We start from the raw sequence: 25,464 nt of genomic DNA on the forward strand, positions 1-25,464 counted from the left end.
CTGACACCCTCAAGTTAAAGGAGGACAGGTTTCTTGTAATTCACAGTTTGTAGAGGTTTCAGCCCATAGTTGGCTGGCTCCAAGGCAGGGTGGTATGGCAGAGGGGCATCACAGAGGAGAAACAGTCCATGGCAGGGCAGGTAGAGGCAGCAACAGCAGCAGCAGTGAGCCTTCCTTTCCCTTTTATCCCATTCAGGCTACAAGCCTATTGGTTAGTGCCATCATACATACCCAGGGTGAGCCTTCCCGTTATCCATACCTAGAACAACACTAAGTGGACTAATTTATCACACACCCTTAATCCATATTCACACACTCTGTATCCAGCCACCTCTGAAAAGCTCCACCTATGAGCTCTTGAGGCGTTTGGTGGACATCTAGATGCATACCATAGCACTCAGGAAGCAGCAACTCACTGACCATAGACTAATAATTATTTTTGATCTAAGAAGAAATTGTAGTAAGTGTTGTGTATAATGTAATGTCTGCTAGAAACTTTCATGAACATAGGGACTGCTTCTAAGGAAAACAAATCTATTGATTCCTATAATTTCTTTCATGTTAGCCTGACTTGGGGTATTTACCTGATTCATGTTCTGTAGCACATATTAGAGAATGACCCCAAAATGGCCCTGAGTGGGATAAATACTAGCCATGCGATTCAGGAGTTATACAATATTGAGTGTCCTAAGACTGGAATATCATTTTCATCAAGCTTGTGTCATTCAGGGGAGCTGTGTTCATAGCCAATAACAGTTCCTGGACAACTGCGATCCTAGCTCTCTTATAAGTCAATGAAAAACAAATTTGGGGAACTAGTGACTTCCCTGCTCATCTTGACAACTTCATTGTCAGCAAGTCCTTTGGCCTCCATTGAGCTTATATTCACATTCTACATCACCATTTGATGAAAGCATCAATCACCTGAGTGAATTAATGCCAGGGAGCTAGTAATCTGTAATGGACATGCAATAGATTTGAGCTACAGTCTATAGTCTATAATTTCCATTATACTGGAGATATGTAATAACATTTAAAATGAGTTGAAATGGAGAATTTAGGAAGTAAATCACTTCCATTACTGTGACATCTCTTCACTAATCTGAGACATCTCTAAAGTACCAGTACATTGAATGACCAGTTAATTTTGTCTTAAATTTTTCTTTGCTTTTTTGTTTTTTTTTAAAGAGTGACTTAGTTTACACAATACATCTATAATTGCAGATCTGCTTTGGTTACACATTTGGGCCTCAGGTCTCCCCTGCTTTTTTCCCATTCCTGCCTTACACAAGGGACATTGTGAGAACCAAATAAAATAATAATTTTGAAGTTATTTTAAGAAGGTTAAAGTAGGTTCCTGGACCTTATCTCTACCAATGGCTTATAGAAGTAACACTTTCATGAAATGGAAGATGAGTCATTCTTCCCAAGTCAGGTGAAATAAATGAAGCCATAGTGAGTTGCAGCCATTGTTGAAATGTTGAAGGATTTGAATACAATAAGAGTGAATCTTGTGACCAATAATGTAATGCATAGCATGCATGGTTCCATCTTTACTGGCAAGCTGAGACTTTAGCCAACAAGCTTGGTACTCTAGCTGAGGGGGAGTAAGTAGGCATCACAGGAGAGGGCATCAAGTGCTTTGAGCTGAAGGGATTCAGACTCATGCTCACCATGTTTTCTTTTGACAAAGAAGATTAGTGAGCTGTTTGTCACTTAGGCTTCCAGAGTTCTGCTAGAGTCCGCTTATCCCAGAACTGTAATTTTAAAGATATTTATATATATTTCTTTCTGAGCAAAATCTAAGCAGAACCAGTGAAAAACAAAGAGTAATGTTTTCAGTGCTACTGACAGTGATAGTGGATGGTTACATTTTCAAAGAATCCTTGGAAAAATGGTGAAAATGGATCAGTGACTTTGAAATATTCCCTGGGAACTGTTGTTACATAGTGACTGAGGCAGTTTGTAGTGGGAGTACTGTAATTTCTGTTGTTCCTGGAACTTGTACTGTGGGAACAAAAATCCTTTCCTAGTTTTAATGAAGTTATTTTTTTATTGTTGAGTTCTACAACTTCTTTTATATTCTGGATATGAGTCCCTTATCAGATACAAGATTTATATATATATTTTTTCTGTTCTGCTGTCTTTTTACTTTCTTGGTGTCCTTTGAAGCACACACTTTAAATTTTTAATGAAGTCTAATGTACTTTTTAATGACTTGTGCTTTTTGTGTTGCATTTAAGAAGTCACTGCCTAACCCAATGACACAAAGATTTACTTTTGCATTTTCCTTTAAATGTTTTATAGTTTTGGCACCTACAGTAAGGTCAGTGATCCATTTGTTAGTTTTGCTTATGGTGCGAGATAGGGCTCTGACTTCATTACTTTGTCTGTGCATAGCTATTTGTTCCAGCAACATTTGTTGAAAGGAATATCCTTTCCCTACTCAGTGATCCTGTTGAAAATCAGCTGATCATAGGTATATGGGCTTATTTCTAAACATTTGATTCAATTGATTTATATATCTATTTTATGAGTGTCCCAGGTTGTTTTGATTATTGTAATTTTGTAGGCATTTTTCTATCTTAATCCCCAAATGTTGTCTATTTCAAGACCAAAGGGAAAAAAAAAAAAGATTAAAAGCTTTGGGCATGATTTTTTTTCCTCAGATTTTGCCGAACCACTGACCATGCCTGGTTATGGAGGAACAGCATCTGCTGGAGCCTCAGTTTTTGGTGCTAGTGGGTTGGATAACCAGCCTCCAGAGGAAATCGTAGCTATCATTACTTCCATGGGATTCCAGAGAAATCAGGCTGTCCAGGCACTGCGAGCAACGGTGAGCATGAAAAATTGTGTGTGTGTGTGTGTGTGTGTGAATACTCATCCTGGAGGTATTCCACGTTTCAGTCAGTAGCAGTATAACTTCTCAAGTTTGATCATTTTGTATCATTTTTATGGGGCTCTGTACTCTACCTTGGCCCATTATGATTTATTTGCATATCATATATAAAGCTAAATTAAATGCTTGTAGGAATCGTACAGCAAATTTCAGCATGTTGGGATGATAAACCTTGGGCAAGATGACCAAACTTAGGAAACTCCATATCATCTTGAATGTTGGTTAATGGATGTATTGATCAGCTTTCGCATTACTGTAATAGACTACCTGTGACTTTCAATTTAAATGAGGAGAGGTTTATTTTTGGCTCATGTTTTTGGAGGTTTCAGTCCATGGTCTGCTGGCTCCAAAACAGAAACATCATGGCAGAAGGGTGTGGTAGAGCAAAGCTTCTCACTTCCTGGCTGCTGGAAGGCAGAGCACAGGGGAGGGGGGTGGCCTGCAGACCCACCTCCAACTGGGCCCCCTCTTCTCATAGCCCATTCAACTGAGAACACCCATGAGTTGGTCTATTCATGAGTATCGCCCCCAAAATGCAACCACCTCTCCCGGTGTATCTTAATATAGCGAGTTGATAATTAAGATTAACTGGTACAGTGGGCCTCACAGATGTGACTTCAAGCTTGTTGTGGCCTAAAGCAAAGAGGGATGCATGAGATTGTGTGTTTAGTAAGAAATTTCTTCGCGTAAAATAATGCATTTATCATATGAGACCTTGGAGAAATATGTCTTTAAAGTCCTAATAGAAGGCTGAATGGCTCCTTGGAATTCTGTGCTGCGGTTTCTGTCTGCAGTCAGAGAACGTTCTTCTGCTCATTAGAAATGTCCTGATATTATCAGGAGAGGGAGGACCATGACACCAGAAGGGGATAGAAGACTTCTTCTTAACAGTGTAGGTGTCTGTTTGATATTTAGCGAAGGTTTTCTTTTTTAACATCCTTTCTTTGCCACATCATAATCTACTTTTGAGTGACATTTGCTACCACTTCCTTCCTACCAATCCTGAGTGGGTGCCTGATAGGCTCTGATATTGAGATCACAGGGGCTGTTGTGTGGCACGTAGAGATGTGGCTGCAATGCTGTGCTTCCCTTAAAGTGCTTACAGTATCTCAGCAGGTTATTTTCTTATGTCTCACTTATTTTATTTGCCCATTTCATTTGACTCTGTTTAAACAAAGTTTTTAGCCTTCCAGTGATATCACAAATAAGGGAAGTTGGAAAAGTTTTCATGGTGAATGGTTTGAACTGTAGAGAGTTCATTTTAAAAAATCAATCATTAACTAAGCCATTGATCAGATCTCTACTGCAGTTCAGCCACTCTACGAACACTGCGGAGCGGAGGCACTAATACAATACTCTTGTTGGTGTCCCTCTATCTTGTAGAGTTATCTGCAGAAAGTAAAATCAGTAGGGAAAATAGTTTGTGTACTTATTGTGGTTGTAGAAGGGGCTTCCCTTACACGAGTGTCCCAGTGGCATTCTATACCCATCGTTATCAGCACCGACCTGCAGAGGTACTTAGCCAGGACTGATAGGAGCTTTGGAAATGCTGATCTGCTATTCAAAACTGTTTTCCAGTGAATCCAATTACAGACCTCAGCTGGGACTTGCAGAATGCCAGGCCCGTGTTCATGTGGTATGCAGAGCCAGAGCGCCTTCCTCAGAGCCACTTAGGACTAATGAATTCAGTCTTCCTCCCGAACTGCCTGACGTGCAGGTCAAGTGATCAGGATATCGATATCATGAAGCCTGGGGGCTTCATGCATTATAAAATTGTTTTATGTTATTAGAACAATAACCTGGAAAGAGCACTGGATTGGATCTTTAGCCACCCTGAGTTTGAAGAGGACAGCGACTTTGTGATCGAGATGGAGAATAATGCCAATGCCAACATTATTTCCGAGGCTAAGCCTGAAGGACCTAGAGTCAAGGATGGATCTGGAAGTAAGTTCTTGCCCCAGAAATTGTCTCAGAATCATGGCTGTGCATTTAGCTCATGCTCTTCTCCTCATCACTATATATCTGAACCTTTGGTGTCGTTTAAAAGTTAGCACAGACCTTGTCTTCTCATAAATGGTGCCTTTTGTCACTTTTTATAAACCACAGTGATCTGATAGAGTCTAGGTTCTTAGAATGTACCTAGTACCTAATACTACTACTACTACTGCTACTACTACTAGGAGTATTAGTACGTACTGGTAGTAATAGTTGTGTGTGTGTGTGTGTGTGTCTGTGCATAAGTTTAGTATCAGTTTTCACTTTGTCTCTTTGAGGTAAAATTCCTTTATAGACCATGTGAGCTTTTGTCAAAAACACATTAGGTTCCATGGCGGTTTTTGAACAGTAGGAAAGCAGCGTCCTGTCCTTGACTGTGTCCATACCAGTGCTATCTGCAGGTAGTTTTCTGAAGCACAGTCTCAAGATGACAGAAGAGGTGCCATAGGCCAAGAATCTGCCTCTTCATAGTGAACACTCATTGAATCGTCAGCATGACTGATTTTACAGGTGAGAGAAATAGAGGCACAGAGATTAGGTGCTTTGCCTCACATCACATAGCTCTTAAGGTGCAGAGGCAAGAGTCTAGGGTCCATGTTCTTCAACTTTATGATATTCTGCTTCCTGAGCTGTGGCCTATAGAATGATGGTTAGCTCTTTAGTCTGGCATTTGACACATCCTCCTGTCAGATTCCAGCCTGTTTCATCTTTGTATCACTTCTTCTGCACCCCCTGCACCTGCAGCTCAGATGCTTGATAGTGCCAGCGTCCTCAGCTGCCACCGACTTTTGTCTCACTGCCGTTAGGCCTTTGCTCAAGTTAATCTCTATTTGTGAAATACCCTCCTCTCTCAGCACAAAAACCCTTACTGCCCTGAAGAACTTAGCTACAGACCCCATTCTCTGGCCTGCTTTCCTAGATCCCTATTATAAGCATGTCTTGTGCTTATCTCATATACTAGAAATAGTTATACCAGTACTATTAATGCTTCCATCTGTGTCATATTTAATTCTCCTAATAGCCCCATGCAGTGGATTCCATTGTTATCCCCATTTTGTAGGTGAAGAAAATCGAAGCAGGGAAGATTATAGCTTGTTAAAGTCACATCTGTAGTGATGAGTAGAACCATAATCCCAGCCTAGGCAATCTGTCCACCTCCAGAGCCTGTGCCTAACTAGAGCCTCTGCAAGGTGTTGAATATCAGGTTGATCTTGTAGTAAAATTACTTATATAGCTCTCAGTGCTTCCCATTCATCTAGGAGCTTGTGAGGGGTAGAGGCTATTTTGCAAAACTCATGGTGTCTAATACATAGAAAGTACTGAATAAATAACAATTGGATTTGAATAAATTTATATACCAACCTTTGTTTTTCGGATCATAGAGTTGCAGATCTATTCATTGGTGGTCTTACAAGATACAGCTAGTATTTATTGATTTACAGTTAAAGAGAGAGGGGGATGGAAGCTTTCTTCTTTTTAAAAATATATACAGTTTTAGTGTTAACTGGGTAAGAAAATGATAGGATATAGTTCTCCCAATTTCCTTGTTCATCTAAAAGGTCTTATATTACTTTCAGAAATCACTGCATTGCCTAAAACATTAGAGGCTGTAATGGACAAGTTAATAATTTACGAGCAGGGTTTATTATATGTTCCATTTCTATTGGCTTTCACTGTTTCATTGATTTTCTATAATGGACTTTGGAGCCAATGAGTCCTCACAGAGGGGATAAACCACAAGATGGGGACTATTGTAAAGATGCCAAGGTATTTGGCTACCAAGGGTTTCCCTTCTTTGGTGGAGCTTAGGGCCACTAACCACGCCCTCTCAGATGGTCAGGAATAATAACAGCCATGTCATCCCCTCAGGACTTACTGTACCTCAGAGCATCTGCAGATATTCCTGGTCCAATTGGCGGCCATGATGCTGCCCTCAAGCACCCTTGGAGGTACTGGGGATCCAACTCCTGGGGCTGAGGTGAAGGGCGGGGCAGGAGCACTGTGATATGTGCTGTGAGAAACCATATACAGGATATGCAGGATATAAAGGCAGTACTAGGTGAAAATTTTAATTGTGGGGGAAGAAAACAGAGACCACATTAACTTGCCAGATGTGTATTTAGTCTGACTTTAAATAATAAATGTTTTGCAGATGGCTTCTCCAGCAGCTGCCTGATCATTTACTCAGAGTAAATGGTCAGCAAAGAACCGGTTGGATGGTGAATTAGATAAGTGCCAGGAGGTAGTGGTCTTAGGGGGAGTTTTTGGTGGCTCCCGTAAGAGCGGTGTGAAGGGATTTGTGGAGTACTTTTGCTTTGGGAACTGGGGCATGTGACTTCCTGCACCTTGCTGTGTCAGCTCCTGGACTCCTGCGTCACTCATTGCTTTCTTCTCCATTTCTTTAAAAAGAAATTAGCATTTATATTATTTTCCTCAAAATTAAAAGAATGTACATTTTAGCAATTTGAGAAAAAAAATGTATCTAAAGGGAAGGGATTGAAAAATTACAATTCTATTACCCAACAATAACTACGGTTAATGTTTTGTGTATATGTTTTAGACCTTTCTATGCAAATGCGTAAAATAATTATAAATACATAAATGTATAAAAATATAACATTCTATTCACTACCTTCTATTTCATCAGCAGAATCCCCCAGTTGTGGGAATCCATATATGTAAAATGAGATCATTAAACATATATTAATAATATGTTATAATATATGTGTACTATAATTTATATCTAATTTTAGGAAGTTGGGTATTTAAATAAAGGACTCTTTCAGAGAGAGTTTCAGATAGTGAAAGTGTTTCCGTATTCAGGTGACAGCAATGATTTTTTTTGTTTGTTTTTATTTTCGAAGCGGGTTATGCCCTGTAGTCAGGCTGGCCCCAAGCTCTCGGCAGTCCTCCGGTCTTGGCCTCCTGAGGGCTGGGATTCCAGGCATGCACCCCCAAACGTGGCTGGCAGAATTAATTTCTTTCCGTTTTAATTCTTTATTAGTATATGTTTGCATTATAGACCGATTGCATTCCTTTTGGGAAGTTGGTATATGTGCAAAACACGTCTCAATTCTTTTTTTTTCCCTACTCTCTTGCCCTCATCTCTTTCCATTGCTTGATCTCCTTCCCATTTGGAAAAGACTTAGCCCTCTGCTTCCTATTAGCTATCTTTTATTTCACTCTTTATTTATGTTTGTGGCCTCCATGTAGTAGGCTGTGTGTCTGATTTATTTCGCTTAACATTATGGTCTCAAGGTGCACCCATTCTCCTATAAATGACTCTGGTTTATCCTTCATGGCAGAGTAGTACTCCATTGAGTGTCAGTACCACATTTTCTTTATCCATTCATCTGTTGGTGGACTTCCAAGATTTAACTATTATGAGTTGCGTTGCTGTAAACACGGGTGTGTGTGTATCACTAAATAGGATGTCTTTAACTCTTTTGGGAAGATACCTAGAAAGCGAATAGCTGGGTCACATGGAATTTCTAACTAGTTTTTTGAGGAGTCTCCATACTGAGTTCCATAGTGGTTGTACTGTTTTATATTCCCACCAACAATGTAGAAGCGTTGTTCTTTTATCCCTACAGCCTTGCCAGCAAGTTTTTTTAAAGGATTCAGTTCACGGAACTACAACATATGCCCGATTAATCACTGTCCAGCAAGTAAACTCTTGTTTAACCTCCTTCCTTTGTTAAAAATAACGCTGTACTGAACAGTGCGAGGCCGTCATATGACTTTTGCTTTTGAATAAGTCTCTGGAAGTGAAGTGTTTGATTGAGAAATATAGACTTTCAATGCAGCTTTCTGTCTGTCAGATGACCCTTGAAAACACAGCACTGAGCGTGCGATGTTCATGTGGGTGACATCCTGCCCCCTAGCCCTTCCCCAGCAGTGTTGTGTCACACACTTTTTATGTTCTTTCATCTTTTTATTTCCCAGCTTGTTTTCTTCTTATGTTCATGGCTCTCTCATTTCCTTTGGCCATTTTTATTAAGGTTTTTATGTATTTTTTAAGAAACTGATTTGTATGAGTCCATTGCATTGTAGATTAATACTTCCCAGCTTTGCAGTGCTGAGTTTTTCTATCCAGAAACACATTATACTTTTGCTTTGATTCATTCCCACACCCCTTTCTGCCCTGCAAAGCGGTGTGGTTTACTTCATAAACACCCGTTGTATTTCTGGTTTACTCATGTCTCAGAATTACGTTTTCTGTGTTACTTATCTATCAACATTTTTCCCATTGTATTTTCTAAATTGTTACTGCTGGATTTTGCAAAGCCAACGACCTAGAAATAGGTCATTTTATAGGAGTTTGATTGGAATTATATAAGATTTATAGGTTATGCTGGAGGAAATGTGTGTAGGTTATTTTGGGGGCATTGAATATCTTTAAAAGGTAAAAGTAATTACTAGATGAGAAGCCAAAACAAACTAAATAAGAACAAGTTCAGCTTTGGGGATTCTGTTCTAAGTGGGAGACCTGAACCTAACTTGTCTAAGCAAAGAGGAAATAGCATCATGTGAAAGCTGGCAGGTTGCCAGAGGCAGGGATGGAGTAGGTGAAAGGCACCTTTGATTCAGACCACACAGTTTTTATCTGATGGACTCCTTGGCCTGGCTTCTTCTGGGCTGGCTGGTTCCACACTTAGGTTGACCCTAGAGGCCATGAGGTATCTGCCAGGGCCCTCTACAACACAATCTCTCCAGGTCACAATCCAGCAGAAAGATGCTTGTCCTGGAGTTCTCAGCTTTAAATTCAAAACTTTTTGTGCTTGACCATGATGCCACAAGGGGAAATTTCCACACCTGACCTCATGTCAGGCAAAATGGAGACGTACTGAAATTATTGTACACATTTATATGCCAGCTATGTCTGTGAGGTGTATATGAAACGAATACATTTTATGGATTGACTTAGGTCCCATCCCAAAGGTATCCCAATATGTATATGCAACTACTCCAAAATCTGGAAGAAAAAAACACTCCTGAAATCCAACGCAATTCTGATCCTGAGCATTTTGGATAAGGAATATTCAACCTACATTTTCATCCTTCTGACTAAGGAAGTAATATTATTGAATGAGACTCTTTATTTAAGTGTTTGTTTAATGTGTTTGTTTAATGTGTTTGTGCAGAAGATTGCAATTCTTTTGAACTTTTGAATGAATTCATATATGTTACCTAGAAAAAGTCAAGGAACAAGAATTTGAAGAGAATGTTTTTATTATGTTCCATTGTTATGGGCATTCCAAAAATGGAACACTGCGCATACACTGGTTGAAAGGATCAAGAACACTGTGAACACTTGATGAAGTACTAGCTCTCATTTATCGAGGGCCTACTCTGTGTCAGGCACTTCCTCTACCACTTTTCTTTCCCTGCTTACAGGAGGTGTTCAGATGAGGAAATGGTGATAAGTTAAGTGATTTGCTTGTGGTACAACCAGGTCAGAATTTAGGTCTGACTTGAAAAGCCTGTATGGTTTCTCCTTTTCCTTCTTATTTCACATGAGTCTTTGTATTCACATTTTGTATTCAAATGTAGATGAAAGTCTACTTATCACAAGGTAATTTACTGCCAAGTCCTACATGGTTTTTAGGGCTAGCAGCTCACTTTCTGTTGAATTTTAAAATTTTTCAAAAGAGTGGGAATATTCAAGGCTCCACTCTGACCTGTGTGGGCTTCTGTTATTTGCGAAATCATTTCTGTTTTTGTGTTGCACTTAATGTTTTATTTCTTTAAAAAACAAGTCACTGATTGCCAATGTAATTAGCATGTAATTAGGCTGTGATTACTCAAAACCTGCTCTGGCTCCTTCAGTCACACCGCTGTAGTAGTTCAGACGTCTTCGGCAGCAGCTGAGTTTTTCCAGCCAGGGAGCAGAGAGACAGTTCCTCTGCTCAAAGGTGGGATTCCCAACTTGCTGGCCTCCCTGAGGAAAGCCACCTGGAAGAGGGCCTGGGGGCAGGAAGTACTGCTTCCAGAGGTGTTAAGGCCCACTGATCTTTTTGAAAGCCATGTGGACTTCCTTCATGTCTGGGTTCTGGTATTTATCCTATTTTAGCATTTGTTATAATTTCTGGTTCGTTTACTTATTTATGCCATTGAAAGTTAAAATAAAGCCACTGAATGGAGTAAATTAATTTCCACTGAAGTCTGAGTGACACAGAACCATTAAATTTAGAGAAGAGTGCGGGATATTTGGAATATTAAGCAGTTTACTAAAGAAACTGGTAATTCTGAGCTGGCTAGGATGGAGGGAAGAAATTTATAGACGCTTTAAGATTTAATCCTGGGGTAAAAGGAGACAGACAATGAATGAATGTACCAGGAAGCATGTGACACAGCAAGTGGTACTTCACGCTACGTGGACAGTATAAAGCGGGATAAGGGCACAGGGAGCAATAGGAGCACCTAGTGGGGTGTTCAGGAAGGCTTTTCCGGTTTAGGCAACATTTGACCTGAGACCTCACTGATACCTGAAAAGAGCGTTTCAATAGAAGGAATGGTAGGTGTAAACGCTCAGAGTAGCTGGGATGGAGAAGCAGAAAGAATGAGGGATGCGAGCACTGCCTAGGCAGTTGCAAGAGTAGGATTTTACTGTGAGATGTAGGAAGCCACTGGAAGGATTTCGGGCAGAGTCATGATCATAACATAACTTCTATTAAAAAGGCTACTCTGGACCCTGAGTGTAGTCGGTAGAGGGTAAGGGAGTCAGGTAGGACATTCTTGCAACCATAAAAGACAAGAGATGATGGTGACCTGCATTAGGAGTTTTTAGTGGATATGGTAAGAAGTGATTGGGTTCTGGATATATTTTAAAGTAAAAACTTGTAAGATTTGTTGATGGATTTCATAGATGTAAAGAGTTTGAGACAGACATTCAGGCTGACTTCATGAAAGAATGTAATTGTCATTGACTGAGATAGACAAGGCTGAAGGGAGACTGCCGAATAAACTAGGAATGGAAGGGAATGCCCTTGACCTATGAAACAAACAAACAAACAAACAAACAAAAACCATAGTTCACATGATACTTAGTATGAAAGATCGAAGACATTCTTCCTAAAAGGATTTCCCCTCTTGCCACTTCTATTTAACATTGTTCAGGAGGTCCTAACCAATACAATGAAGCTGGAAAATGGGGGTAAAAGGCACCCAGACTATCAAATAATAAATAATGTTATCTGTATTTGCAGGTGACATTATCTTATATACAGGAAATTCTAAGGAATCCACTAACAAACTTAGAACTGATAAACAGGTTCAGGAAGGTTGCAGGAATCAAATCTCTATAGAAAATTCAGTTTTATTTCTATATATGAGCAATGAACATTCTGGAAATGAAATTAGGAAAGCAATATCCTTTATTGACATGAGACAAGTGGGAACAGAGAAAGAGAGAGAGAGACTCTGGATAGAACAGGGTAGAATAGGTCTGAAGTTTAAGCTGCAAGTCAGCCATATTCAAAGGTCAGGAGAGCTGGAGGTACCGACAAGGAAGACAGATACGGAGCAACCATGGAGGCAGAAGGACAGCTAAGAGACTCGTGTCCTGGGACAAGGATTTGAGGAAGAAAGCGTTGATTAACAGGGTGTACATGTGAGTAAGAGGAGGACCAGGACTGACAGCTGAAGCAGTGAGTGAACATGAGTGAAAAGCAAGAGAAAGAGAGTGGGAGAGACAAGCGTCAGACACAGGGACTTTCCAAAACCAACACTTTTCGGGAAACGATAATCAATTAATAATTAAGGACTAGAAAAATGAACATGCAAACCTTTTACTTGTGACATTCAGAGATGAACGCTGCTCATACATTATGATAAAAGTTTATAAATGCTTACTCTAAACTTCTGTACTGTCTCATTCTAGTTCCAACAGTTTGTTGAGTAGATAGGTACGAGTCCGCGGAGCCCACTTGATGTCGTATGGCTCCAAGATTAACAGAAGGAACATGAACGAAATTAATTCAACAAGGATTTGATGTGGCATACTGTGCTTGTTGGCAGGAGATACCTGTTAGTGGATAAACATTAGTCTCGCTCTCTAAGAGGTGATATATGCCTATTTTTATCTCTTTGTTCAGAAAGCACGAAGTCTGAAGTTTGGTCCCACATAGATTATTATCATGACAAATCAGACGTTTTATGAGAAACATTATCCCTTTCTGTAAGTGATAACAGGTATTTGCTACTTTCTTCATGATCCTGACATTTATATGACATTTTAGTCTGAATTGCTCATGTAAGTCTCGTACAACCCTGCAAAGTGGATTTAAAAAAAGAAAAGCCCTATGAAGAAACAGGCTCAGAGAGATGAGACAACTTGTCCACCCTCATGTTGTTTGAAAGTGTTCAAGTAAGGTCTACCTTTCTAGACCCAGGAGCTTGCCAGCAGATTGGGCTGTGGGATTTTTTTAGTATATGTGCTGCCGAAGTGAGCACATGGGCTGTGAGATTTTTAATTCTTTCAAGATTTGAATTTAATATCATCTTTAGTTTTGTTAATTTATGTCCTGTTTTTGTTATAGTGAATTTTCAGGTAGAATTTACAGAGATGTGTGTGTGTGTGTGTGTGTGTTTGTGTGCATGTGTGTTCCATATAAAGGCAAATAGGCTTTGTATTTCAAATCTAAACAGTTGCTGGATTGCACTATTACTGGTTTTGCAGTCTTGTCAGAAGTGTTCTCGATTCTAGAATGCTTCCTTGTAACTGACTTGTTTCTTCTTTCATAGTGTATGAATTATTTGCATTTATCAGTCACATGGGAACATCTACAATACTAGAATCTTAGAGTAATGCAATTTTAAAGCCATTTTTCATATTATACCTTCACACTATATTGTGCTTGTTTTCCTCATTTCACCGAATAGTTTTTGAAGAAATTTTAATAATTATGTAATAATTGACTACATACATGTTTACTTCTGATTTTTTAAAGTTAGTTTTATATTGAAGGGTGAAGCAAACATGGTACACAATTCTTTGACTTGTTTTTGAGGCCATCTATGGGAATTATGGGCTGAAGGATTTAAAATACTTGGAGAATTCTGAAAGATTATTTTGGTAACTGCTATTTGATTGAGCTCAAGAATGGAAAAGCGTGGCAATTCCCCATAGGCATTCTGTTCTTTTTTTATACAACAAATTGGAGTTGGGTTATCTTAAAACATTTTGGTTATTTTAAGAACTCCATATGATGCAGTTCTCCAAAGTATCTTGGAACTAATATAAATCCTTTAAATGCTTCTGTCTTTTATTTTCAGATGGGTGATCTACAATGACCACAAAGTCTGTGCCTCAGAACGGCCTCCTAAAGATCTGGGCTACATGTACTTTTACCGCAGGATACCAAGCTAAACCTCGGACATGCAGATTGGCGAGAAGAAGCCATATGCCTTTTTAATTTGCCAAAAAAAAAAAAGAAAAAAAAAAAAACAAAAAAGGAAAACAAAGTTTTTAGCCTTCCAGTGATATCACAAATAAGGGAAGTTGGAAAAGTTTTCATGGTGAATGGTTTGAACTGTAGAGAGTTCATTTTAAAAAATCAATCATTAACTAAGCCATTGATCAGATCTCTACTGCAGTTCAGCCACTCTACGAACACTGCGGAGCGGAGGCACTAATACAATACTCTTGTTGGTGTCCCTCTATCTTGTAGAGTTATCTGCAGAAAGTAAAATCAGTAGGGAAAATAGTTTGTGTACTTATTGTGGTTGTAGAAGGGGCTTCCCTTACACGAGTGTCCCAGTGGCATTCTATACCCATCGTTATCAGCACCGACCTGCAGAGGTACTTAGCCAGGACTGATAGGAGCTTTGGAAATGCTGATCTGCTATTCAAAACTGTTTTCCAGTGAATCCAATTACAGACCTCAGCTGGGACTTGCAGAATGCCAGGCCCGTGTTCATGTGGTATGCAGAGCCAGAGCGCCTTCCTCAGAGCCACTTAGGACTAATGAATTCAGTCTTCCTCCCGAACTGCCTGACGTGCAGGTCAAGTGATCAGGATATCGATATCATGAAGCCTGGGGGCTTCATGCATTATAAAATTGTTTTATGTTATTAGAACAATAACCTGGAAAGAGCACTGGATTGGATCTTTAGCCACCCTGAGTTTGAAGAGGACAGCGACTTTGTGATCGAGATGGAGAATAATGCCAATGCCAACATTATTTCCGAGGCTAAGCCTGAAGGACCTAGAGTCAAGGATGGATCTGGAAGTAAGTTCTTGCCCCAGAAATTGTCTCAGAATCATGGCTGTGCATTTAGCTCATGCTCTTCTCCTCATCACTATATATCTGAACCTTTGGTGTCGTTTAAAAGTTAGCACAGACCTTGTCTTCTCATAAATGGTGCCTTTTGTCACTTTTTATAAACCACAGTGATCTGATAGAGTCTAGGTTCTTAGAATGTACCTAGTACCTAATACTACTACTACTACTGCTACTACTACTAGGAGTATTAGTACGTACTGGTAGTAATAGTTGTGTGTGTGTGTGTGTGTGTCTGTGCATAAGTTTAGTATCAGTTTTCACTTTGTCTCTTTGAGGTAAAATTCCTTTATAGACCATGTGAGCTTTTGTCAAAAACACATTAGGTTCCATGGCGGTTTTTGAACAGTAGGAAAGCAGCGTCCTGTCCTTGACTGTGTCCATACCAGTGCTATCTGCAGGTAGTTTTCTGAAGCACAGTCTCAAGATGACAGAAGAGGTGCCATAGGCCAAGAATCTGCCTCTTCATAGTGAACACTCATTGAATCGTCAGCATGACTGATTTTACAGGTGAGAGAAATAGAGGCACAGAGATTAGGTGCTTTGCCTCACATCACATAGCTCTTAAGGTGCAGAGGCAAGAGTCTAGGGTCCATGTTCTTCAACTTTATGATATTCTGCTTCCTGAGCTGTGGCCTATAGAATGATGGTTAGCTCTTTAGTCTGGCATTTGACACATCCTCCTGTCAGATTCCAGCCTGTTTCATCTTTGTATCACTTCTTCTGCACCCCCTGCACCTGCAGCTCAGATGCTTGATAGTGCCAGCGTCCTCAGCTGCCACCGACTTTTGTCTCACTGCCGTTAGGCCTTTGCTCAAGTTAATCTCTATTTGTGAAATACCCTCCTCTCTCAGCACAAAAACCCTTACTGCCCTGAAGAACTTAGCTACAGACCCCATTCTCTGGCCTGCTTTCCTAGATCCCTATTATAAGCATGTCTTGTGCTTATCTCATATACTAGAAATAGTTATACCAGTACTATTAATGCTTCCATCTGTGTCATATTTAATTCTCCTAATAGCCCCATGCAGTGGATTCCATTGTTATCCCCATTTTGTAGGTGAAGAAAATCGAAGCAGGGAAGATTATAGCTTGTTAAAGTCACATCTGTAGTGATGAGTAGAACCATAATCCCAGCCTAGGCAATCTGTCCACCTCCAGAGCCTGTGCCTAACTAGAGCCTCTGCAAGGTGTTGAATATCAGGTTGATCTTGTAGTAAAATTACTTATATAGCTCTCAGTGCTTCCCATTCATCTAGGAGCTTGTGAGGGGTAGAGGCTATTTTGCAAAACTCATGGTGTCTAATACATAGAAAGTACTGAATAAATAACAATTGGATTTGAATAAATTTATATACCAACCTTTGTTTTTCGGATCATAGAGTTGCAGATCTATTCATTGGTGGTCTTACAAGATACAGCTAGTATTTATTGATTTACAGTTAAAGAGAGAGGGGGATGGAAGCTTTCTTCTTTTTAAAAATATATACAGTTTTAGTGTTAACTGGGTAAGAAAATGATAGGATATAGTTCTCCCAATTTCCTTGTTCATCTAAAAGGTCTTATATTACTTTCAGAAATCACTGCATTGCCTAAAACATTAGAGGCTGTAATGGACAAGTTAATAATTTACGAGCAGGGTTTATTATATGTTCCATTTCTATTGGCTTTCACTGTTTCATTGATTTTCTATAATGGACTTTGGAGCCAATGAGTCCTCACAGAGGGGATAAACCACAAGATGGGGACTATTGTAAAGATGCCAAGGTATTTGGCTACCAAGGGTTTCCCTTCTTTGGTGGAGCTTAGGGCCACTAACCACGCCCTCTCAGATGGTCAGGAATAATAACAGCCATGTCATCCCCTCAGGACTTACTGTACCTCAGAGCATCTGCAGATATTCCTGGTCCAATTGGCGGCCATGATGCTGCCCTCAAGCACCCTTGGAGGTACTGGGGATCCAACTCCTGGGGCTGAGGTGAAGGGCGGGGCAGGAGCACTGTGATATGTGCTGTGAGAAACCATATACAGGATATGCAGGATATAAAGGCAGTACTAGGTGAAAATTTTAATTGTGGGGGAAGAAAACAGAGACCACATTAACTTGCCAGATGTGTATTTAGTCTGACTTTAAATAATAAATGTTTTGCAGATGGCTTCTCCAGCAGCTGCCTGATCATTTACTCAGAGTAAATGGTCAGCAAAGAACCGGTTGGATGGTGAATTAGATAAGTGCCAGGAGGTAGTGGTCTTAGGGGGAGTTTTTGGTGGCTCCCGTAAGAGCGGTGTGAAGGGATTTGTGGAGTACTTTTGCTTTGGGAACTGGGGCATGTGACTTCCTGCACCTTGCTGTGTCAGCTCCTGGACTCCTGCGTCACTCATTGCTTTCTTCTCCATTTCTTTAAAAAGAAATTAGCATTTATATTATTTTCCTCAAAATTAAAAGAATGTACATTTTAGCAATTTGAGAAAAAAAATGTATCTAAAGGGAAGGGATTGAAAAATTACAATTCTATTACCCAACAATAACTACGGTTAATGTTTTGTGTATATGTTTTAGACCTTTCTATGCAAATGCGTAAAATAATTATAAATACATAAATGTATAAAAATATAACATTCTATTCACTACCTTCTATTTCATCAGCAGAATCCCCCAGTTGTGGGAATCCATATATGTAAAATGAGATCATTAAACATATATTAATAATATGTTATAATATATGTGTACTATAATTTATATCTAATTTTAGGAAGTTGGGTATTTAAATAAAGGACTCTTTCAGAGAGAGTTTCAGATAGTGAAAGTGTTTCCGTATTCAGGTGACAGCAATGATTTTTTTTGTTTGTTTTTATTTTCGAAGCGGGTTATGCCCTGTAGTCAGGCTGGCCCCAAGCTCTCGGCAGTCCTCCGGTCTTGGCCTCCTGAGGGCTGGGATTCCAGGCATGCACCCCCAAACGTGGCTGGCAGAATTAATTTCTTTCCGTTTTAATTCTTTATTAGTATATGTTTGCATTATAGACCGATTGCATTCCTTTTGGGAAGTTGGTATATGTGCAAAACACGTCTCAATTCTTTTTTTTTCCCTACTCTCTTGCCCTCATCTCTTTCCATTGCTTGATCTCCTTCCCATTTGGAAAAGACTTAGCCCTCTGCTTCCTATTAGCTATCTTTTATTTCACTCTTTATTTATGTTTGTGGCCTCCATGTAGTAGGCTGTGTGTCTGATTTATTTCGCTTAACATTATGGTCTCAAGGTGCACCCATTCTCCTATAAATGACTCTGGTTTATCCTTCATGGCAGAGTAGTACTCCATTGAGTGTCAGTACCACATTTTCTTTATCCATTCATCTGTTGGTGGACTTCCAAGATTTAACTATTATGAGTTGCGTTGCTGTAAACACGGGTGTGTGTGTATCACTAAATAGGATGTCTTTAACTCTTTTGGGAAGATACCTAGAAAGCGAATAGCTGGGTCACATGGAATTTCTAACTAGTTTTTTGAGGAGTCTCCATACTGAGTTCCATAGTGGTTGTACTGTTTTATATTCCCACCAACAATGTAGAAGCGTTGTTCTTTTATCCCTACAGCCTTGCCAGCAAGTTTTTTTAAAGGATTCAGTTCACGGAACTACAACATATGCCCGATTAATCACTGTCCAGCAAGTAAACTCTTGTTTAACCTCCTTCCTTTGTTAAAAATAACGCTGTACTGAACAGTGCGAGGCCGTCATATGACTTTTGCTTTTGAATAAGTCTCTGGAAGTGAAGTGTTTGATTGAGAAATATAGACTTTCAATGCAGCTTTCTGTCTGTCAGATGACCCTTGAAAACACAGCACTGAGCGTGCGATGTTCATGTGGGTGACATCCTGCCCCCTAGCCCTTCCCCAGCAGTGTTGTGTCACACACTTTTTATGTTCTTTCATCTTTTTATTTCCCAGCTTGTTTTCTTCTTATGTTCATGGCTCTCTCATTTCCTTTGGCCATTTTTATTAAGGTTTTTATGTATTTTTTAAGAAACTGATTTGTATGAGTCCATTGCATTGTAGATTAATACTTCCCAGCTTTGCAGTGCTGAGTTTTTCTATCCAGAAACACATTATACTTTTGCTTTGATTCATTCCCACACCCCTTTCTGCCCTGCAAAGCGGTGTGGTTTACTTCATAAACACCCGTTGTATTTCTGGTTTACTCATGTCTCAGAATTACGTTTTCTGTGTTACTTATCTATCAACATTTTTCCCATTGTATTTTCTAAATTGTTACTGCTGGATTTTGCAAAGCCAACGACCTAGAAATAGGTCATTTTATAGGAGTTTGATTGGAATTATATAAGATTTATAGGTTATGCTGGAGGAAATGTGTGTAGGTTATTTTGGGGGCATTGAATATCTTTAAAAGGTAAAAGTAATTACTAGATGAGAAGCCAAAACAAACTAAATAAGAACAAGTTCAGCTTTGGGGATTCTGTTCTAAGTGGGAGACCTGAACCTAACTTGTCTAAGCAAAGAGGAAATAGCATCATGTGAAAGCTGGCAGGTTGCCAGAGGCAGGGATGGAGTAGGTGAAAGGCACCTTTGATTCAGACCACACAGTTTTTATCTGATGGACTCCTTGGCCTGGCTTCTTCTGGGCTGGCTGGTTCCACACTTAGGTTGACCCTAGAGGCCATGAGGTATCTGCCAGGGCCCTCTACAACACAATCTCTCCAGGTCACAATCCAGCAGAAAGATGCTTGTCCTGGAGTTCTCAGCTTTAAATTCAAAACTTTTTGTGCTTGACCATGATGCCACAAGGGGAAATTTCCACACCTGACCTCATGTCAGGCAAAATGGAGACGTACTGAAATTATTGTACACATTTATATGCCAGCTATGTCTGTGAGGTGTATATGAAACGAATACATTTTATGGATTGACTTAGGTCCCATCCCAAAGGTATCCCAATATGTATATGCAACTACTCCAAAATCTGGAAGAAAAAAACACTCCTGAAATCCAACGCAATTCTGATCCTGAGCATTTTGGATAAGGAATATTCAACCTACATTTTCATCCTTCTGACTAAGGAAGTAATATTATTGAATGAGACTCTTTATTTAAGTGTTTGTTTAATGTGTTTGTTTAATGTGTTTGTGCAGAAGATTGCAATTCTTTTGAACTTTTGAATGAATTCATATATGTTACCTAGAAAAAGTCAAGGAACAAGAATTTGAAGAGAATGTTTTTATTATGTTCCATTGTTATGGGCATTCCAAAAATGGAACACTGCGCATACACTGGTTGAAAGGATCAAGAACACTGTGAACACTTGATGAAGTACTAGCTCTCATTTATCGAGGGCCTACTCTGTGTCAGGCACTTCCTCTACCACTTTTCTTTCCCTGCTTACAGGAGGTGTTCAGATGAGGAAATGGTGATAAGTTAAGTGATTTGCTTGTGGTACAACCAGGTCAGAATTTAGGTCTGACTTGAAAAGCCTGTATGGTTTCTCCTTTTCCTTCTTATTTCACATGAGTCTTTGTATTCACATTTTGTATTCAAATGTAGATGAAAGTCTACTTATCACAAGGTAATTTACTGCCAAGTCCTACATGGTTTTTAGGGCTAGCAGCTCACTTTCTGTTGAATTTTAAAATTTTTCAAAAGAGTGGGAATATTCAAGGCTCCACTCTGACCTGTGTGGGCTTCTGTTATTTGCGAAATCATTTCTGTTTTTGTGTTGCACTTAATGTTTTATTTCTTTAAAAAACAAGTCACTGATTGCCAATGTAATTAGCATGTAATTAGGCTGTGATTACTCAAAACCTGCTCTGGCTCCTTCAGTCACACCGCTGTAGTAGTTCAGACGTCTTCGGCAGCAGCTGAGTTTTTCCAGCCAGGGAGCAGAGAGACAGTTCCTCTGCTCAAAGGTGGGATTCCCAACTTGCTGGCCTCCCTGAGGAAAGCCACCTGGAAGAGGGCCTGGGGGCAGGAAGTACTGCTTCCAGAGGTGTTAAGGCCCACTGATCTTTTTGAAAGCCATGTGGACTTCCTTCATGTCTGGGTTCTGGTATTTATCCTATTTTAGCATTTGTTATAATTTCTGGTTCGTTTACTTATTTATGCCATTGAAAGTTAAAATAAAGCCACTGAATGGAGTAAATTAATTTCCACTGAAGTCTGAGTGACACAGAACCATTAAATTTAGAGAAGAGTGCGGGATATTTGGAATATTAAGCAGTTTACTAAAGAAACTGGTAATTCTGAGCTGGCTAGGATGGAGGGAAGAAATTTATAGACGCTTTAAGATTTAATCCTGGGGTAAAAGGAGACAGACAATGAATGAATGTACCAGGAAGCATGTGACACAGCAAGTGGTACTTCACGCTACGTGGACAGTATAAAGCGGGATAAGGGCACAGGGAGCAATAGGAGCACCTAGTGGGGTGTTCAGGAAGGCTTTTCCGGTTTAGGCAACATTTGACCTGAGACCTCACTGATACCTGAAAAGAGCGTTTCAATAGAAGGAATGGTAGGTGTAAACGCTCAGAGTAGCTGGGATGGAGAAGCAGAAAGAATGAGGGATGCGAGCACTGCCTAGGCAGTTGCAAGAGTAGGATTTTACTGTGAGATGTAGGAAGCCACTGGAAGGATTTCGGGCAGAGTCATGATCATAACATAACTTCTATTAAAAAGGCTACTCTGGACCCTGAGTGTAGTCGGTAGAGGGTAAGGGAGTCAGGTAGGACATTCTTGCAACCATAAAAGACAAGAGATGATGGTGACCTGCATTAGGAGTTTTTAGTGGATATGGTAAGAAGTGATTGGGTTCTGGATATATTTTAAAGTAAAAACTTGTAAGATTTGTTGATGGATTTCATAGATGTAAAGAGTTTGAGACAGACATTCAGGCTGACTTCATGAAAGAATGTAATTGTCATTGACTGAGATAGACAAGGCTGAAGGGAGACTGCCGAATAAACTAGGAATGGAAGGGAATGCCCTTGACCTATGAAACAAACAAACAAACAAACAAACAAAAACCATAGTTCACATGATACTTAGTATGAAAGATCGAAGACATTCTTCCTAAAAGGATTTCCCCTCTTGCCACTTCTATTTAACATTGTTCAGGAGGTCCTAACCAATACAATGAAGCTGGAAAATGGGGGTAAAAGGCACCCAGACTATCAAATAATAAATAATGTTATCTGTATTTGCAGGTGACATTATCTTATATACAGGAAATTCTAAGGAATCCACTAACAAACTTAGAACTGATAAACAGGTTCAGGAAGGTTGCAGGAATCAAATCTCTATAGAAAATTCAGTTTTATTTCTATATATGAGCAATGAACATTCTGGAAATGAAATTAGGAAAGCAATATCCTTTATTGACATGAGACAAGTGGGAACAGAGAAAGAGAGAGAGAGACTCTGGATAGAACAGGGTAGAATAGGTCTGAAGTTTAAGCTGCAAGTCAGCCATATTCAAAGGTCAGGAGAGCTGGAGGTACCGACAAGGAAGACAGATACGGAGCAACCATGGAGGCAGAAGGACAGCTAAGAGACTCGTGTCCTGGGACAAGGATTTGAGGAAGAAAGCGTTGATTAACAGGGTGTACATGTGAGTAAGAGGAGGACCAGGACTGACAGCTGAAGCAGTGAGTGAACATGAGTGAAAAGCAAGAGAAAGAGAGTGGGAGAGACAAGCGTCAGACACAGGGACTTTCCAAAACCAACACTTTTCGGGAAACGATAATCAATTAATAATTAAGGACTAGAAAAATGAACATGCAAACCTTTTACTTGTGACATTCAGAGATGAACGCTGCTCATACATTATGATAAAAGTTTATAAATGCTTACTCTAAACTTCTGTACTGTCTCATTCTAGTTCCAACAGTTTGTTGAGTAGATAGGTACGAGTCCGCGGAGCCCACTTGATGTCGTATGGCTCCAAGATTAACAGAAGGAACATGAACGAAATTAATTCAACAAGGATTTGATGTGGCATACTGTGCTTGTTGGCAGGAGATACCTGTTAGTGGATAAACATTAGTCTCGCTCTCTAAGAGGTGATATATGCCTATTTTTATCTCTTTGTTCAGAAAGCACGAAGTCTGAAGTTTGGTCCCACATAGATTATTATCATGACAAATCAGACGTTTTATGAGAAACATTATCCCTTTCTGTAAGTGATAACAGGTATTTGCTACTTTCTTCATGATCCTGACATTTATATGACATTTTAGTCTGAATTGCTCATGTAAGTCTCGTACAACCCTGCAAAGTGGATTTAAAAAAAGAAAAGCCCTATGAAGAAACAGGCTCAGAGAGATGAGACAACTTGTCCACCCTCATGTTGTTTGAAAGTGTTCAAGTAAGGTCTACCTTTCTAGACCCAGGAGCTTGCCAGCAGATTGGGCTGTGGGATTTTTTTAGTATATGTGCTGCCGAAGTGAGCACATGGGCTGTGAGATTTTTAATTCTTTCAAGATTTGAATTTAATATCATCTTTAGTTTTGTTAATTTATGTCCTGTTTTTGTTATAGTGAATTTTCAGGTAGAATTTACAGAGATGTGTGTGTGTGTGTGTGTGTGTTTGTGTGCATGTGTGTTCCATATAAAGGCAAATAGGCTTTGTATTTCAAATCTAAACAGTTGCTGGATTGCACTATTACTGGTTTTGCAGTCTTGTCAGAAGTGTTCTCGATTCTAGAATGCTTCCTTGTAACTGACTTGTTTCTTCTTTCATAGTGTATGAATTATTTGCATTTATCAGTCACATGGGAACATCTACAATGAGTGGCCATTATGTTTGCCATATCAAAAGGGAAGGAAGGTGAGTCTTTTTTAGAAGGTAATCATAGTGTGATTTATTGAGCTATTACTATGTGCCAGCTACTCTACTGGAAATTTTTGTATGATATTTCATTTAGTTCTCATGTTGGTCTTTGTAGAAATTTACATTTAAAACCACTTTATACATCCAAATACTTGAAGCTCAAGGAGACTGGATAGGTTGGCCTTAGCTAGTAAAGAATTGTATCAGAGCTGATATTCAGAGACACAACCATCATATCAAGGTAGCTTTCCAACATAAAGATGCACTTCATATTCAGAATCTCCATGGGATCATCGTATTTAGCCAACAAAACCAGAAAAACAGGATGCCTTACTTTAAATTTTAGATAAGCAATGAATTATTTGCTAGTATGAATGTGTTTCAAACACTGCACATTCCAATATTATGTAAGACATATGAACAAGTTATTTGTTGCTTACCTGACATTTAAATTAATTGTACAACCAGTGTTGTTGTTGTTTTTTAAAAATTTTTCTGGCAACCTTACACTTTTAGTGCTTAATATGGCCCTGCAGTTGGTCTTGGCTTCTCTGCAGAGTTCTTAGGTGTGTGGTGAAGGCAGGGATGAGGTGGTTCCAGAATGGAAGGCTCCTTTCTCTAGAACCTTCTCCCTCAGTGTCCTTCCTACAGCTCCTTCCTGCGGGCTGTGGGCAGGTGCTCCCGGTTGAGAGCAGTGGCCAGGCCACATAGACACTGGTGCGGTGTTGGACCTCGGCCTTGCTGGAAGGGTGCTGGCCTCTCACCCACACCTCCCACTGTAGGACTTGTCTGCTCCCACCTAGACTCAGTTGTGTTCTGTGTTTGGTGTCTTTCAGTTTTATCTTCTAAACTTAATTAATCAAATAGTTGAGCATAGGGACTTGTATTTAAAATGTATTCTTTTTATCAGCAAGTACAACTGTTTTTTAAAATAAAAAATAGCTTGGTTATAATATATAAAGCAATAAAATGTGTTGTCACAAATTTGCAAAACACAAAAATGTGAGCCAGGCATGGTGGCACACGCCTGTAATCCCAGTACTCGGGAGGCTGAGGCAGGAGGATCGCTGTGAGTTCAAGACCAGCCTGGGCTACTTAGTGAGTTCCAGGTCAGTCTCAACTACATAGTGAGACCCTGTCTCAAAAAAAACAACAAAACAAAACAAAACAAAAAAAACAAAACAAAAAACAAATAAAAGGGGGAGTAATTATAAGTCAGACCTTTAGATAGCTGTATAACTACCAGATCGTTAAGTAAATGAAGGAAATAGATTTTACCACGGCATGTTTCCACACTCTATCTCAAAAAACAACAAAACAAAACAAAACAAAAAAACCAAAAACCCACAAAAATGTGGAGAATTTGTACACTGGAAGTCTAAAGATAACCATTATCAATATTTTGATATATTTGTATTTGTTTCATTGGTCTCATTGGAAAATATATTTTATAT

At 39.5% G+C, this 25,464-nt stretch overlaps 1 protein-coding gene across 1 annotated transcript in view; it reads left to right on the forward strand.

The window, feature by feature from the left end:
* The window catches only part of Usp13 (ubiquitin specific peptidase 13), a 109,544-nt gene extending 95,216 nt beyond the window's left edge, over positions 1 to 14,328 (forward strand). The window contains exons 18-21 of the mRNA XM_010632461.3: positions 2,670 to 2,836; positions 4,690 to 4,843; positions 13,640 to 13,697; positions 14,153 to 14,328. Coding sequence (XP_010630763.1) covers positions 2,670 to 2,836; positions 4,690 to 4,843; positions 13,640 to 13,697; positions 14,153 to 14,264 — 491 coding nt within the window. The 3' untranslated portion in view covers positions 14,265 to 14,328. The remainder of the gene's footprint in view (positions 1 to 2,669; positions 2,837 to 4,689; positions 4,844 to 13,639; positions 13,698 to 14,152) is intronic.
* Positions 14,329 to 25,464: the final 11,136 nt, after the last annotated feature.

This window comes from Fukomys damarensis, unplaced genomic scaffold (genome assembly GCF_012274545.1).
Source record: "Fukomys damarensis isolate Sample0158 unplaced genomic scaffold, DMR_v1.0_HiC HiC_scaffold_12, whole genome shotgun sequence".
In the NCBI taxonomy this organism is placed as follows: domain Eukaryota; kingdom Metazoa; phylum Chordata; class Mammalia; order Rodentia; family Bathyergidae; genus Fukomys; species Fukomys damarensis.